The 14,618-nt window shown below is 49.8% G+C and overlaps 1 protein-coding gene across 2 annotated transcripts in view; it reads left to right on the plus strand.

Annotated features, from left to right (window-relative positions):
• Positions 1-8,113: 8,113 nt before the first annotated feature.
• Positions 8,114-14,618, plus strand: part of DACT3 (dishevelled binding antagonist of beta catenin 3) — a 47,560-nt gene continuing 41,055 nt past the window's right edge. Inside the window, exon 1 of one of the 2 annotated variants that reach the window (XM_083627168.1) lies at positions 8,114-8,430. In XM_083627168.1, the coding sequence (XP_083483294.1) occupies positions 8,218-8,430 (213 nt within the window). In that variant the 5' untranslated portion in view covers positions 8,114-8,217. Of the gene's footprint in view, positions 8,431-8,540; positions 8,630-14,618 lie in introns of those variants that run through there. The other variant, XM_083627169.1, reaches the window with a different exon arrangement.

Here is a 14,618-nt window from a genome sequence, read left to right on the forward strand (position 1 = left end):
TCGTTAACCCAGCAAATACATAGCTCTCCACATCCCAAACCACCACCTCACAAGTTTGGGGTTTTTTAGGGGGATGCACAAGGGAGGGAGTTGCTGAGCACCCCCACATTCTCAGCCCACCCTATAGCTAGGATTGAGCTCACATTTTAAAGGTAAGCCTGTGCAGTCCATCACTACTGGGAAAACCATAGCTTTAACTATACGGACCTTTGTTGGCAAGGTGATGTCTCTGCTTTTTAAGACGCTGTCTAGGTTTGCCATCGCCTTTCTCCCAAAGGAGCAGGTGTCTTTTAATTTCGTGACTGCTGTCACCATCTGCAGTGATCATGGAGCCCAAGAAAGTAAAATCTCTCACTGCCTCCATTTCTTCCCCTTCTATTTGCCAGGATGTGATGGGACCAGTGGCCATGATCTTCGTTTTTTTTGATGTTGAGCTTCAGACCATATTTTGCGCTCTCCTCTTTCACCCTCATTAAAAGGTTCTTTAATTCCTCCTCACTTTCTGCCATCAAGGTTGTGTCATCTGCATATCTAAGGTTGTTGATATTTCTTCCAGCAATCTTAATTCCGGTTTGGGATTCATCCAGCCCAGCCTTTCGCATGATGAATTCTGCATATAAGTTAAATAAGTAGGGAGACAATATACAGCCTTGCCGTACTCCTTTCCCAATTTTGAACCAATCAGTTGTTCCATATCCAGTTCTAACTGTAGCTTCTTGTCCCACATAGGGACAGATGAGGTGATCAGGCACTCCCATTTCTTTAAGAACTTGCCATAGTTTGCTGTGGTCGACACAGTCAAAGGCTTTTGCATAGTCAATGAAGCAGAAGTAGATGTCTTTCTGGAACTCTCTAGCTTTCTCCATAATCCAGCACATGTTTGCAATTTGGTCTCTGGTTCCTCTGCCCCTTCGAAATCCAGCTTGCACTTCTGGGAGTTCTCGGTCCACATACTGCTTAAGCCTGCCTTGTAGAATTTTAAGCATAACCTTGCTAGCATGTGAAATGAGTGCAATTGTTCGGTAGTTGGAGCATTCTTTGGCACTGCCCTTCTTTGGGATTGGGATGTAGACTGATCTTCTCCAATCCTCTGGCCACTGCTGAGTTTTCCAAATTTGCTGGCATATTGAGGTCCGTATAGTAAAAGCTATGTTTTTCCCAGTAGTGATGTATGGAAGTGAAAGCTGGACCATCAAGAAGGCTGATCGCCGAAGAATGGATGCTTTTGAGTTATGGTGCTGGAAGAGACTCTTGAGAGTCCCATGGACTGTAAGAAGATCAAACCTATCCATTCAGAAGGAAATCAGCCCTGAGTGCTCACTGGAAGGACAGATCCTGAAGCTGAGGCTCCAATACTTTGGCCACCTCATGAGAAGAGAAGACTCCCTGGAAAAGACCCTGATGTTGGAAAAGATGGAGGGCACAAGGAGAAGGGGACGACAGAGGACGAGATGGCTGGACAGTGTTCTCGAAGCTGCTAACGTGAGTTTGACCAGACTGCAGGAGGCAGTGGAAGACAGGAGTGCCTGGCGTGCTCTGGTCCAGGGGGTCACGAAGAGTCGGACACAACTAAACGACTAAACAACAACAACAAAATCCCAGAATTTGAGCCTCCAGTTTGTAATCATTTTCATAGAATCACAGGAAGAGCTGGAAGGAATCTTCCAGGGTCATCGAGTCCAACCCTTGGCGATGCAGTGATTTCAAAACACGGTCTCCCATCCAATTTGAAACCAAAGCAGACCCTGCTTAGCTTTCCAAATGTGCAAGCTGTATTTTATTTAAACCACGCCTTTTCCCCAGTGCAGAACCCAAGGCATAAATTAAAACAGGGGCAACTAAAAACGCACAATGAATATAAATCTTAAATAAGTGACTTTGTCGAAAAGAGCACCAGAAACACATAACAGCGTCTCACACACACACACACACACACACACACACAGCGCGAGAGAGATGTTAAGCTAGGCTTTGCTAAGCTGGCCTCCTCCAGCTGGTTTGGACTGCAACTCCCATGAGCCTCGGCTACCACACAGGGGCTGATGGGAGTTGTAGTCCCAAACAGGTGGTTGGCGGAGGCTGTGTTGAAGCGAATTGCCTTGTACTGAGTTGAATAGGATCCAAAATGCAGCAGTCTGATTGGTCCTAGAACAATAGGCTCCAGAATGCAGCAGTCTGATTGGTCCACAGGAGCCAACCAATCCAGCTCCAGGTGGAAGTGAATCCGCGACCTGATTGGCCTACAGGAGAATCCCGGAATGAGCTAATCACGTGGGGCCCATTGTGTAAATAACGTATATAAAGCAGACATTCTGGGGGAACGTCCATTCCTCCTCACCACTATGAGCTGAATAAAGAGCATGAAATCCACTCTCGACTCGAGTATATTTCACAAATGATCCAGCCCTTCAGCATTCTGTGGCTGCCAGTGATCTGCCAAGCTCTCCTGGAATAATTCCATAGATGGCAATGTGGCTACTCTGGTGTAGCGTGAGTCGCTGCGACTTGTGTGGCTATAGCAACGGTGGAACACAGATAATAACATTTGCAAGGCTTGGGGGGGGGGGAAACTTGTGTGCTTTTTACCGGCACTGTGTGCATCTGTTTAAAAAATCTGATTGTGGCTCTGCAGCCCATCAGGCGCTGAGCTGTTTCAGAAAGATATTGCTTGTGGGATTCCAACAAACCCACCAGTGTCACTCAGAGTTACTGCAGAAACTGCCGCATATTTAAAACCATCCCCGGTCCCTGGTGTGGGGCAGCAGATATGTAGCGGTGGGAGAAATGCACTCTGCATGCGTTCAAGGGCACTATTGAGGTCTAGGCTGCATAAAAAAATTCACCAGGTCTGCAGGACTGTCACTTTTGCAGTTTAATTAGATAATTAAACTTGCAATGAGTCAGTCCTTCACTGTGGCAGCACAATTCTCTAAAACTCCTTGCCCATTTATATTGGCCTTGGCTGTATTATTTCTGGTCCAAGCTAAAAACTTTAGGCAAGCCTACCCAGATGTGTAATTTTATTATGTATGTTGTTGTTTAGTCATGTCTGACTCTTTGTGACCCCCTGGACCAGAGCACGCCAGGCACTCCTGCCTTCCACTGCCTCCCGCAGTTTGGTCAAACTCATGCTGGTAGCTTCGAGAACACTGTCCCACCATCTCGTCCTCTATCGCCCATGGCTTTAACTATACGGACCTTTGTCAGCAAGGTGATGTCTCTGCTTTTATTATGTATATTTGTTTTTAAATTAGTAATTGTATCCTCATAAACCACTTTGAGGCTTCCCGCATTATTATTATTTTTACAATTAAGCTGCGCACAAATCTAACAACCTAAATATTTTGATAAATACCGTGTCTACATGTTTACCCATGTTTTATTCCGATGCAGTATATTGTTTCATTTAACCACATGGAAATATTTGTAGATTTATTTTTGTTTGTTCATATTGCAACCTGTAAACTCCACCCCATCGTGATAAAACCGCAAAGTGGCGGCTAACGAAGAAAGCGCCATGTAAATCTTACCAAGAAAAATAAATGAAAACCATACCGGACGCCCACAATGTGTGTGCAAAGTCGCCCCACATTTCATGCGGTTAAAACCCATAGGTTTGCTTTGAGGGTGGCCCCACACAGAGCATGTGTGGGGTTGGACTAAATGAGGGTTTCTTCCCAAGTCTACAATTCCATGATTCTTGAGGTTTTAAAGAAAGAAGCCCACCGAGAACTGATGTGTGGATTGTGTGGACAATGCCCAGTATACCTGAAGGAGCGTCTCCACCCCCATCATTCATCCTGGACACTGAGGTCCAACTCCGAGGGCCTTCTGGCGGTTCCCTCCCTGCAAGAATTGAGGCTACAGGGAACCAGGCAGAGGGCCTTCTCGGTGGTGGCGCCCGCCCTGTGGAACGCCCTCCCATCAGATGTTGAGGAGATAAACAACTACAGTGGTACCTCAGGTTACATATGCTTCAGGTTACATACGCTTCAGGTTACAGACTCCGCTAACCCAGAAATAGTACCTTGGGTTAAGAACTTTGCTTCAGGATGAGAACAGAAATCGCGCAGCAACGGCGCGACAGCAGTGGGAGGCCCCATTAGCTAAAGTGTTGCTTCAGGTTAAGAACAGTTTCAGGTTAAGAACGGACCTCGGGAACGAATTCAGTTCTTAACCTGAGGTACCACTGTATCTGACTTTCATCTGAAGGCAGCCCTGTGTAGGGAAGTATTTAATGTTTGATGTTTTATTGTGTTTTTAATATTCTGTTGAGAGCCGCCCAGAGTGGCTGGGGAAACCGAGCCAGATGAGCCGGGTATAAATACTAATAATACTAATAATATTACTACTAATAATAACAATTTATTATTATTATTATTATTATTATTATTATTATTATTATTATTATTATTGAATACTCTGTGGGCCACGTTTTCCCCTGCCAGTGAAGCTTCACTCCTTCCTTGCAGCTGATAAAATGCTCACCATGAAGTGGTGGAAAAGGGGAGTGCATTTCCCACCCCCTTTCACCACAGCTCACGAGGAGCCACTCCTGGCCTTGCAGCTACCGCAGGATTATTTTGTGTGCGTGTGTTTTTTTAATTCGCCACAGCCGACTCTGCTATTTTTCACTGCCCCTGTTGCCAGCTGCCACCCCCACCCCCACCTCCCATTGTCATGGCTACCACCGTCCCCATCACCATGGCTACCATCCTCGCACTATTATTATCACAACCATTTATAAACCATTGTTGCGCTCCTTTCCCCCGTCACTGTCACATCTGCCAGCCCCTTTCTCCCCGACGTTTGAGCCATCGCCGCTGCGCCCTGCGTATTTTTAGGACCATCCTCGGATGGCTAGGACTCTTCCCCGCGCCCACCGACCCACCCCTCGTGGAAAGATGGTCAGCTAAGACCAGGCCCACCAAAACAGCAGGCTGGGCGATGTCCAAGGCTCACACAGGTTCACTATAGATCTTGGTAGCCAGCTTTTTGAAAGGGTCTGTTTGCTAAGAACAGGCCTTGTAAAGGTAAAGGGACCCCTGACCGTTAGGTCCAGTCGTGGCCGACTCTGGGGTTGCAGTGCTCATCTCACTTTATTGGCCGAGGAAGCGGGCGTACGGCTTCCGGGTCATGTGTCCAGCATGACTAAGCCGCTTCTGGCGAACCAGAGCAGCGCACGGAAACGCCGTTTACCTTCTCGCCGGAGGGGTACCTATTTATCTACTTGCACTTTGAAGTGCTTTCGAACTGCTAGGTTGGCAGGAGCAGGGAGCTCACTCAGGCCTTGATACCAACACAATTTCCCCTGTGTCCAGTGAAAGGTGTAGTATTCAAAACTGCTTGAGCAAGACTGACGCAAAGCAGAGCAAGTTGGGACCGAGTGCCATTCTGCACTTCATCCACTGGGCAAGTTATCGCAAATTATTAATACAGTGGTACCTCGGGTTACATACGCTTCAAGTTACACACTCTGCTAACTCAGAAATAATACCTCGGGTTCAGAACTCTGCTTCAGGATGAGAACAGAAATCGTGCTCCGGCGGCGCAGATGCAGCAGGAGGCCCCATTAGCTAAAGTAGTGCTTCAGGTTAAGAACAGTTTCAGGTTAAGAACAGACCTCTGGAACGAATTAAGTACTTAACCCAAGGTACCACTGTATATATATATTTTATTTTTGAACTGCCTATCTGAACTGAGAGACTCAGCTCCCTCTTGAAAGTTGGCACAATATCCAGAATAGGGGAGGGGAAAATAAAATAAACATCTTATTCCTGGTTTACCATCTCCTCCTTTGAGCCAGGATTGTGAAAATGGGATGGTATATGCCAGCACTTGCCAATGAGATGCCCTCTAGATGTTTTGGACTACAATTCAGCACCTGCCAGAAAAACACTCTTAGGAGGATCAGGAGAGGTTTCTGCGTGAGATATCCTCCCTAGTGGATGGGATGCTGGGGAAACTCCTATCTCACCCAGCTAAGAGTGATGTATGGAAGTGAGAGCTGGACCATAAAGAAGGCTGATCGCCGAAGAATGGATGCTTTTGAATTCTGGTGCTGGAGGAGACTCTTGAGAGTCCCATGGACTGCAAGAAGAGCAAACCTCTCCATTCTGAAGGAAATCAGCCCTGAGTGCTCACTGGAAGGACAGATCCTGAAGCTGAGGCTCCAATACTTTGGCCACCTCATGAGAAGAGAAGACTCCCTGGAAAAGACCCTGATGTTGGGAAAGATGGAGGGCACAAGGAGAAGGGGACGACAGAGGACGAGATGGTTGGACAGTGTTCTCGAAGCTACCAGCATGAGTTTGACCAAACTGTGGGAGGCAGTGGAAGACAGGAGTGCCTGGTGTGCTCTGGTCAAGGGGGTCACGAAGAGTCGGACACGACTAAACGACTAAACAACAACAACAAAGAGTGATACCAGGGCAGAGGCAGGGAACCTCAGGCCAAAGGGCTGGTGTGGCCCTTCCGCTCTTCCTATCAGGCCCTCAGAACACTTCTGTGCTTGCTTTGCTCCCTAAGGATTGCAATACAGGGGGTTGGACTAGATCAGGGGTCAGCAAACTTTTTCAGCAGGGGGCCGGTCCACTGTTCGTCAGACCTTGTGGGGGCCGGACTATATTTTGGGGAAAAAATGAATGAATTCCTATGCCCCACAAATAACCCAGAGATGCATTTTCAATAAAAGCACACATTCTACTCATGTAAAAACACCAGGCAGGCCCCACAAATAACCCAGACATGCATATTCTACTCATGTAAAAACACGCTGATTCCCAGACAGTCCGGATTTAGAAGGCGATTGGGCCGGATCCGGCCCCGGGGCCATAGTTTGCCTACCCATGGACTAGAAGACCCGTGAGGTCCCTTCCAACTCTGCAATTCCTTAATTTTTATGGAGAGAGGGATGTGTCTGTGTGTTAGATGCTAGCCTCCTGCTAAACTGTGTGTTCCCTACGTGTTCGCCCGTCGTCTTTTTAAGGGATTAAGAGAATCCATCCCAACAGTCACTCCCCCACCCATCCCAGGGGCGTTCGGCATCTCACCTCCTCCTCTTACACTCGATGCAGAATTGCACTTTTGCAGATCTTGGGAGGAAAATGGACTGAGGCCGATGGGCGAGGAAAGTTGGCGGTGCGAAAGCCCTGGAGGAAAACGAATCTGAGCTTCCCAGCGCTTCCTCCATTCATGGTGGTCAGGGCGGGGTGGTGGTACTTCTAGATGGGCGGGAGTGCAAAGCAGAGTTCAAAACGCACAAGTTACTTTTATGAATGAGGAGGCGGGACATGGTCAGGACGGAGATCCTGCCTATTAATTGCAAAGCAATTTTAATGTAGGGGGCGGGGCTAGGCATATGAACAAGTGTAACACTCCGGCAACAGGGAGTTGGAATGAAGAAGGAAGAGGAAAAGGAATTTCGAGACGACAGATGAGTTCATAGAAGCTTTGAAACAGAATTAGTGTCAATGACTGACCACATTTCCAGCGAGGGAGCTCTAGAATGTCAATGGCTTGAACCGTGGGCGTGGCTGCGTAGGTAATTAAGGACCAGCGAGCCAATGGAGCAAGTGGAAGGGCGTGGCTATGCAGATAAGGTGGGTTGGGCGAACGAATGGCGGATGGCTGAAACATTCCTGGGGCGGGGTTTACCATGCAGATAAGGCACCGCAGGTGAGTCAATGGCTCGGCTCCGGGGCGCGGCTATGCAGATCGCCTTCTGCCCGCTGTCCAATGGCTTGGCTCGAAGGCGGGGCCAAAGTGCAGAAACCAAGGGAGAACAGCCAATGGCGCGGCTTCAGGGCGTGGCCATCAGGTAGGCCGGGGTTTCTAACTGGGCGCGGCCAGGCCAGCGAAACTCAACCACGGGGTCCCAAGAAGAGACCGGGCAGGAGGGGCGTGGCTTTGTAAAATAAAGCGGAGCCCGGCGAGCCAATGGCTTCTTCGGAAGGGATATTATGCAAAAAAGCCCAGCAGGGTGAGCGAGGGTCCAATTGTTTGAATGGGAGGTTCGGCTACGGAACCCGGGGCCGCCCAATGGAGGGCTGCGCATGCAAATCGAGCCCGGCAGGCCGGCCAATGAGCGTTGCTATGCAGATGAGGCGGTGACAGCGCCGGAGTTGCAGCGCCCGGAGCGCGCCCGGGTGTCGCTTTAGCGCAGCTGCGCTTGGCGGAGCAGGACTCGCACCCGGCGCCGCGCTCCATCGGAGGAGGATGATCCGGGCGTTCTCGTTCCCCGCCAGCCCGGAGCGGAGCCGGCTCCGCGGCTGGCTGGAGGGCACCTTGGCCGGCTTGTGCGAGCTGCATCTGCTCCGCGAGCGCCAGGAGCGCCGGGTCCGGCAGGCGCTGCGCCTGGCCGCCGAGTCCCCGAGCAAGCAGGGCGATGGCGAGGCTGGAGGCGGCGACGCGGCTCCGGAGGACCAGCTGGTGAGAGAGAGAAAGAGGCAGCCTCATTGTCCGCCCCGGCGGGGGCATTTGCCGGACACCCCTGCGCGGGGATCCGGTCCGATCCTGCTCGGGGGAGGTGGTGGGTTGATCTATCCAATAGGATCGGGGGCGAAGGAGACTCGAGGCTGCATTCACGGGAGATGGCTTTGCGAGGGGAGGGGTCTTCGCGCGAGGAAAGGTCCGTACGTACCGTAGTGCTGTTGGCCGGCGTGAAAGGGTTAAAATGGGGAGGAGGGGGCGAGCCGCCGCGATTATCCCTCCCCCGCTTCTCTAGTGTGGTTTTGGGGGTGCGGGGCGCGCGCATCAAGGCTGCGATCCTGCTGCACCCGACGAGTTGCAGCGGTGTAAACGCGTGGCTGCCTTGGGGGAAGGGTCCTTCTGCAACGTTATTGGGGGGGGGCTTGTGTATCGTCTGCCTGTGTTTCTGGTCCCCCCCCCCCATATCTTGTGTTGTCCACCGGAGAGCGAAGATTTATTTCATTTTTTGAAAGGGGAAAGCGGGGGCTTTAAGCCCAGCATGGCTGTAAAGGGATCGGGAGACCGACGAGTCGGTTTCTCTGCGGTTTTATTAATGGGATTGCGAGAAATGCCAGAGGAGCGTTGCCCGTGCGCCTTCGAAACCCGGGGAATCTCGCCTCGACGTTTTTACCTCCTGGCGGTTCGTCTTGAGCAACCGATGAGTCGCCGCTCCCCTCTCCAGCCCAGCCCTTGAACTTCAAGGCACCCACCTCTCTGGCCCGTCCACCCGGGTCCTTCTGGTCGGTTACACTCTTGGGGGCGGGGAGGGCAATGCTCGGACTCCTGGGTTCTCTTCTGAGGTTGGGGGTTGGGGACTGTGTGCGTGCGGAGCGCCGGCTAGGGAAGGCGGCGGGGAGTGGTTGGGGGTTGTTAGTGTTGACGCCCGGGATGAAGCAGCTTTTTGGTCTGTGGACGATTTGCGGGGGGGGGGGGGGGAGGAAGAAAGGGTGGGAAGGATTTTGGGTTGGGCAAACAGTGCGTTGCTCACAATATGTGCGTGCAAATCATGAGATATAGGCGGTGCGCCAGTGGAACTCACGGCCACCAGGTTTGGAACCGATCACATGCTCTGAAAGACTCCATTGTTGAACACACTGGCTTGTGATTCTCTTGCACCCATCCTTTCTCCAAGCAACTGAAGCTTCAAATTTGCATGGGGGGTGGGAAGAGACTTTGAAGACCGGTGGGAAAATACTCTTATTGGTGATAGAACCTCTCTCTCCAGGAGCTCTGTGTTCCATAAGCTGCTGGCTGCTGTTGGAAGGGGGCTGCAGTCACCACTGGTCCATCCAGCTAGAGGATTCTTGGCTGCTGCTGCCAAATCTGAAAGTCTATTTACAGTGTGTCCATCTTAAGAAGGAGTGAGACGGAAGACTGCTAATCTCAGTAAGCCAATGTTAGCTCCGGCCTCGCAACCCTGGCCTTCTGAACCGAGGGATTTGGGAAGTTACCTGTTGAATCCCACACGCCCACAATTTCGGATGTATCTGCATTCTACATTTATACGGACTTGATATCAGCTTTTTACCCAAAGCATTCTGGGAACTGTAGTTTACTAGGAGGTGCCAAGGAATTCCCTGTACAGTGGTACCTTGGGTTACATATGCTTCAGGTTACATACGCTTCAGGTTACAGACTCCGCTAACCCAGAAGTAGTGATTCAGGTTAAGAACTTTGCTTCAGTGTGAGAACAGAAATCGTGCTCCGGCGGCGTGGCAGCAGCAGGAGGTCCCATTAGTTAAAGTGGTGCTTCAGGTTAAGAACAGTTTCAGGTTAAGAACGGACCTCCGGAACGAATTAAGTACTTAACCTGAGGTACCACTGTACTCGTGAGCCATCCATGCCCATTGCAGACCCACAAAATCCTGGGTTTCCCTGGGGATAGGTAAAGGTAAAGGGACCCCTGACCATTAGGTCCAGTCGCAGACGACTCTGGGGTTGTGGCGCTCATCTTGCTTTACTGGCCAAGGGAGCCGGCATACAGCTTCCGGGTCATGTGGCCAGCATGACTAAGCCGCTTCTGGCGAACCAGAGCAGCGCACGGAAACGCCGTTTACCTTCCTGCCGGAGTGGTACCTATTTATCTACTTGCACTTGACGTGCTTTTGAACTGCTAGGTTGGCAGGAGCAGGGACCCAGCAATGGGAGCTCACCCTATCGCGGGGATTCGAACCGCCGACCTTCTGATCGGCAGGTCCTAGGCTCTGTGGTTTAACCCACGGCGCCACCCACATCCCTGGGGATCCAGCATTGCTGTTAAAGCTGCATAACTGTGCTGTAGGACTAGGGAAACTCTAAACCAGCCTTCCCAACCTGGTGTCTTCCAGCAGTTTTGCACTACAGTTCCCATCATCCCCAACCAATGGTTAAACTGTGGGACTTCTGCAAGGAGGCAGCGATGGGCACCAACCTGGATGGCTTTAAAAGAAGATTAGAGAAACTCCTGGAGGAGAATCAGGCTACTAGTTGTGATAGTTATGCTCTGCCCTCCACACCTGAAGGCAGAAAGTTTCCCTTTGAAGCATCTGGTTGGCCACTGTAAGAACTGGATGATGGACTAGAGAGACCATTGACCTGGTCTTAAATTCTTCTAGGAAGGCTATTTTTAATGCTGCCTCCTATCAGTTCTGTTGTTGTTGTTGTTTAGTCATTTAGTCGTGTCCGACTCTTTGTGACCCCCTGGACCAGAGCACGCCAGGCCCTCCTGTCTTCCACTGCCTCCCGCAGCTTGGTCAAACTCATGCCGGCAGCTTTGAGAACACTGTCCCGCCATCTCGTCCTCTGTCGTCTTTGAAAACTGGAACAGGAGAACTGCAACGATTGCATCAAAAATCTATGGGATTAAGGAGGAGAGCGTGTGGGGCAACTCATGGGTGAGGGGGAATTAAACGAGCGTAGAAGGGGTTCACAAACCAGGCCCCCAGTTACTGGCCATACTTGGGGAAAGAAACTTAAAAGCAGGGCTCCGTGTGAAACCACCGAATTGCAGTTCAACTCTCTTCACTGAGGTCTGAATCAAGACAACGATTTCCTTTCCCATTGCAGAGGTTGAAGTCAGCACTGTCAAATTGATTGCTTCTTATTACTGTTATTTATTAGATTTACGGTATATGCCGCCCATTATAAAAAAAAACCCTCAAGGCAGTGTGCAGCATTAAAAACATATTTTACAGAGCATAATAATAATAACAACATAAAACAAAGCACAGTAATCAAAAAATCATAATAACATTTGTCCACCTGACCTTTAACAATCCATAGATTATTTAATGCCTGAAGGCCAGGGTAAAGAGGAAATGTTTTGCCTAGCGCTTATAGATGTGTAATTATGGCACCAGGTGAGCCTCTCTGGGGAGAGCATTCCGCAAAATGGGGAGCCACCACAGAGAAGGACCCGTTCTCTTGCTACCACCCTCCAAACCTCTTGGGCAGGAGGGACACAGAGAAAGGTCTCAGGTGACAAGCGCAGGGTGTTTTAATACCTATGAGCTTGCCATCTGAGCTTTGAGCATCCCTGTGGTGAAGTGGTGAGAGTGTCAGGCTAGGACCTCTGGGTCTTGGGTTCAAATCCCCGCTCAGCCGTGAAGCTCACTAGGCCAGTCACTGCCTCTCGATCTAGCCTACCTCACAGGGTTGTTGTGGAGGTTACATGAGGCGGTGTAGATTCGTGTACGCCACCTAGAGCTCCTTGTAGGATAAGGTGGGGGTGTGAATGCAATAAATAAAATACAATCTCACTCCAAAAGGAACATTATCGTTTCCAAATGCATCCAGTAACTTGTTGGTTGTGGTTGTTTGGTATCTGTCTTGGGAGACAATGGAGGAGTTCGCCTTTGGGGGTGAAGTCAAACCGTTGGAGAATCACAGCGCCTGCTGTGGCTGTAGAGACCGATAGAGGAGAGAAATGTTTTGTTGCAGCCGGGGCAGAGGAAGGTGTCCGGTTGTGCTGCTGTAGATGCACCATTTTTACTTAGAAAGCCAGGCTTTTTGGGGGGGGATGGGGGGTAGAGAGATTGCTGAGGACACCACCCCCAGTAAACTGGGAGGAGACTCAAAAGGGGAAGAGATTGGGGGTGGAAAAAGAGAACTGCCATTGGTTCTCCTCTCTCCATGGTAAGTAAATGCTTATTTCATTGGGGGTAAAGTTCTTAAATCTTTCACCGCCTGTGGTTGAAATGGCAGCTATTTGGTGATTAAGCATGAAATATTAATGCCAGAGGAGAATTCTGTCTTATTTAAAATAAAAATATATATCAATGCAGCTCCAAGTTAAAATTGTGGTAGATGCATAGCCCACAGAGGTCTAGCAATTGTGCGTGATGGGAATAAAGTATGCATGCACTGATTTATCAGCGCATAATCGCTGTGGGTTAAACCATAGGGCCTAGGACTTGCCAATCAGAAGGTCGGCGGTTCGAATCCCCGCGACGGGGTGAGCTCCCGTTGCTCGGTCCCTGCTCCTGCCCACCTAGCAGTTCGAAAGCACGTCAAAGTGCAAGTAGATAAATAGGTACCGCTCCAGCGGGAAGGTAAACGGCATTTCCGTGCGCTGCTCTGGTTCGCCAGAAGCGGCTTAGTCATGCTGGCCACATGACCCGGAAGCTGTATGCCGGCTCCCTCGGCCAATAAAGCGAGATGAGCGCCGCAACCCCAGAGTCGGTCACAACTGGACCTAATGGTCAGGGGTCCCTTTACCTTTACCTTAATTCTGGTTGCAAACTTCAGGTTCCTGCAGGGAAACTGATTATGGACCATGCATCCTGACTGGTTTGCTCGGAGGTCATACTCAAGTTCTCTCTTTGCTGATCTGTTTGCTGGGAGGTTGTACGCCAAAGAATTTCCACCCTGATCTGTTGTGGGGAGGTATATGACTTCCTGCCAATCAGTTGCTATTCCACGCTTTGTATTGCCTTCCCTGTCACTTTCCTAACTGCAAAAACTCTTCTTTGTTGCGACAGAGCACTTTAACCTACCTCAGTTGCACAAACCAACATTTCCAGAATGTGACTGAACCCCGCCTGCAAAATGGCGACAGTCTGGGGGTGATTTGGTTTATTTTCTTCTTCGGAGAGGTGTTTGCATATAGCCCAGAGCCCAGAGTTGATGAAGGAAGATGTCCCCAGCACTTACCATATTTTTCGCTCTATAAGACGCACTTTTTCCCTCCTAAAAAGTAAGGGGAAATGTGTGTGCGTCTTATGGAGCGAATGCAGGCTGCATAGCTATCCCAGAAGCCAGAACAGCAAGAGGGATTGCTGCTTTCACTGCACAGCGATCCCTCTTGCTGTTCTGGCTTCTGGGATTCAGAATATTTTTTTTCTTGTTTTCCTCCTCCAAAAACTAGGTGCGTCTTATGGTCTGGTGCGTCTTGTAGAGAGAAAAATACGGTAACTTGTAAACAGAGGGTAAGGGGCTTAAAGAAATACATATCTTGTTTAAATGTAGTGGTACCTCGGGTTACATACGCTTCAGGTTACAGACTCTGCTAACCCAGAAATAGTGCTTCAGGTTAAGAACTTTGCTTCAGGATGAGAACAGAAATTGTGTTCCGGCAGCGCGGCAGCAGCAGGAGGCCCCATTAGCTGAAGTGGTGCTTCAGGTTAAGAACAGTTTCAGGTTAAGAACGGACCTCCGGAACGAATTAAGTACTTAACCCGAGGTACCACTGTATATATAAAAATAAAAAAAAGTTCAGTAGCACCCTAGAGACCAACTAAGTTTGTTCTTGGTATAAGCTTTCATGTGCATGCACACTTCTCCAGATGCCTCAGATACTTCAGATATCTTGTTTATTTATCCTTGCTCCTGGAAGCAAGTCCTCTAGTTCAGAGGTGGGGAACCAGACATTGCTGAACTACAACTCCCATAATCCCTGGGAAGCGTGGCTGATGGCCAGAGCTGAAGGGAGTTGTAGTTTGGCAAAATCTGGAGGGTCAAAGCTTCTTCCCACCTGGTCTCGTTCTTTCACCCACATATGATCACAGAAGCCCCTCATCCCTGCCCATTCAATCTTTTAAGGCCCGGAATTTTAAGGCCCAAACATACGCGCTTTCTTCTTTTCCCATATGGTAGATGCTGTTTTCAGTATTGGGCTGGCCACTGTAAGAGCAGAATGCTTTGCGAGATGGTTTGTGACCAGATCCCAGCAG

Source organism: Podarcis filfolensis, assembly GCF_964270895.1.
Source record: "Podarcis filfolensis genome assembly, chromosome: 8".
Classification (NCBI taxonomy): Eukaryota; Metazoa; Chordata; class Lepidosauria; order Squamata; family Lacertidae; genus Podarcis; species Podarcis filfolensis.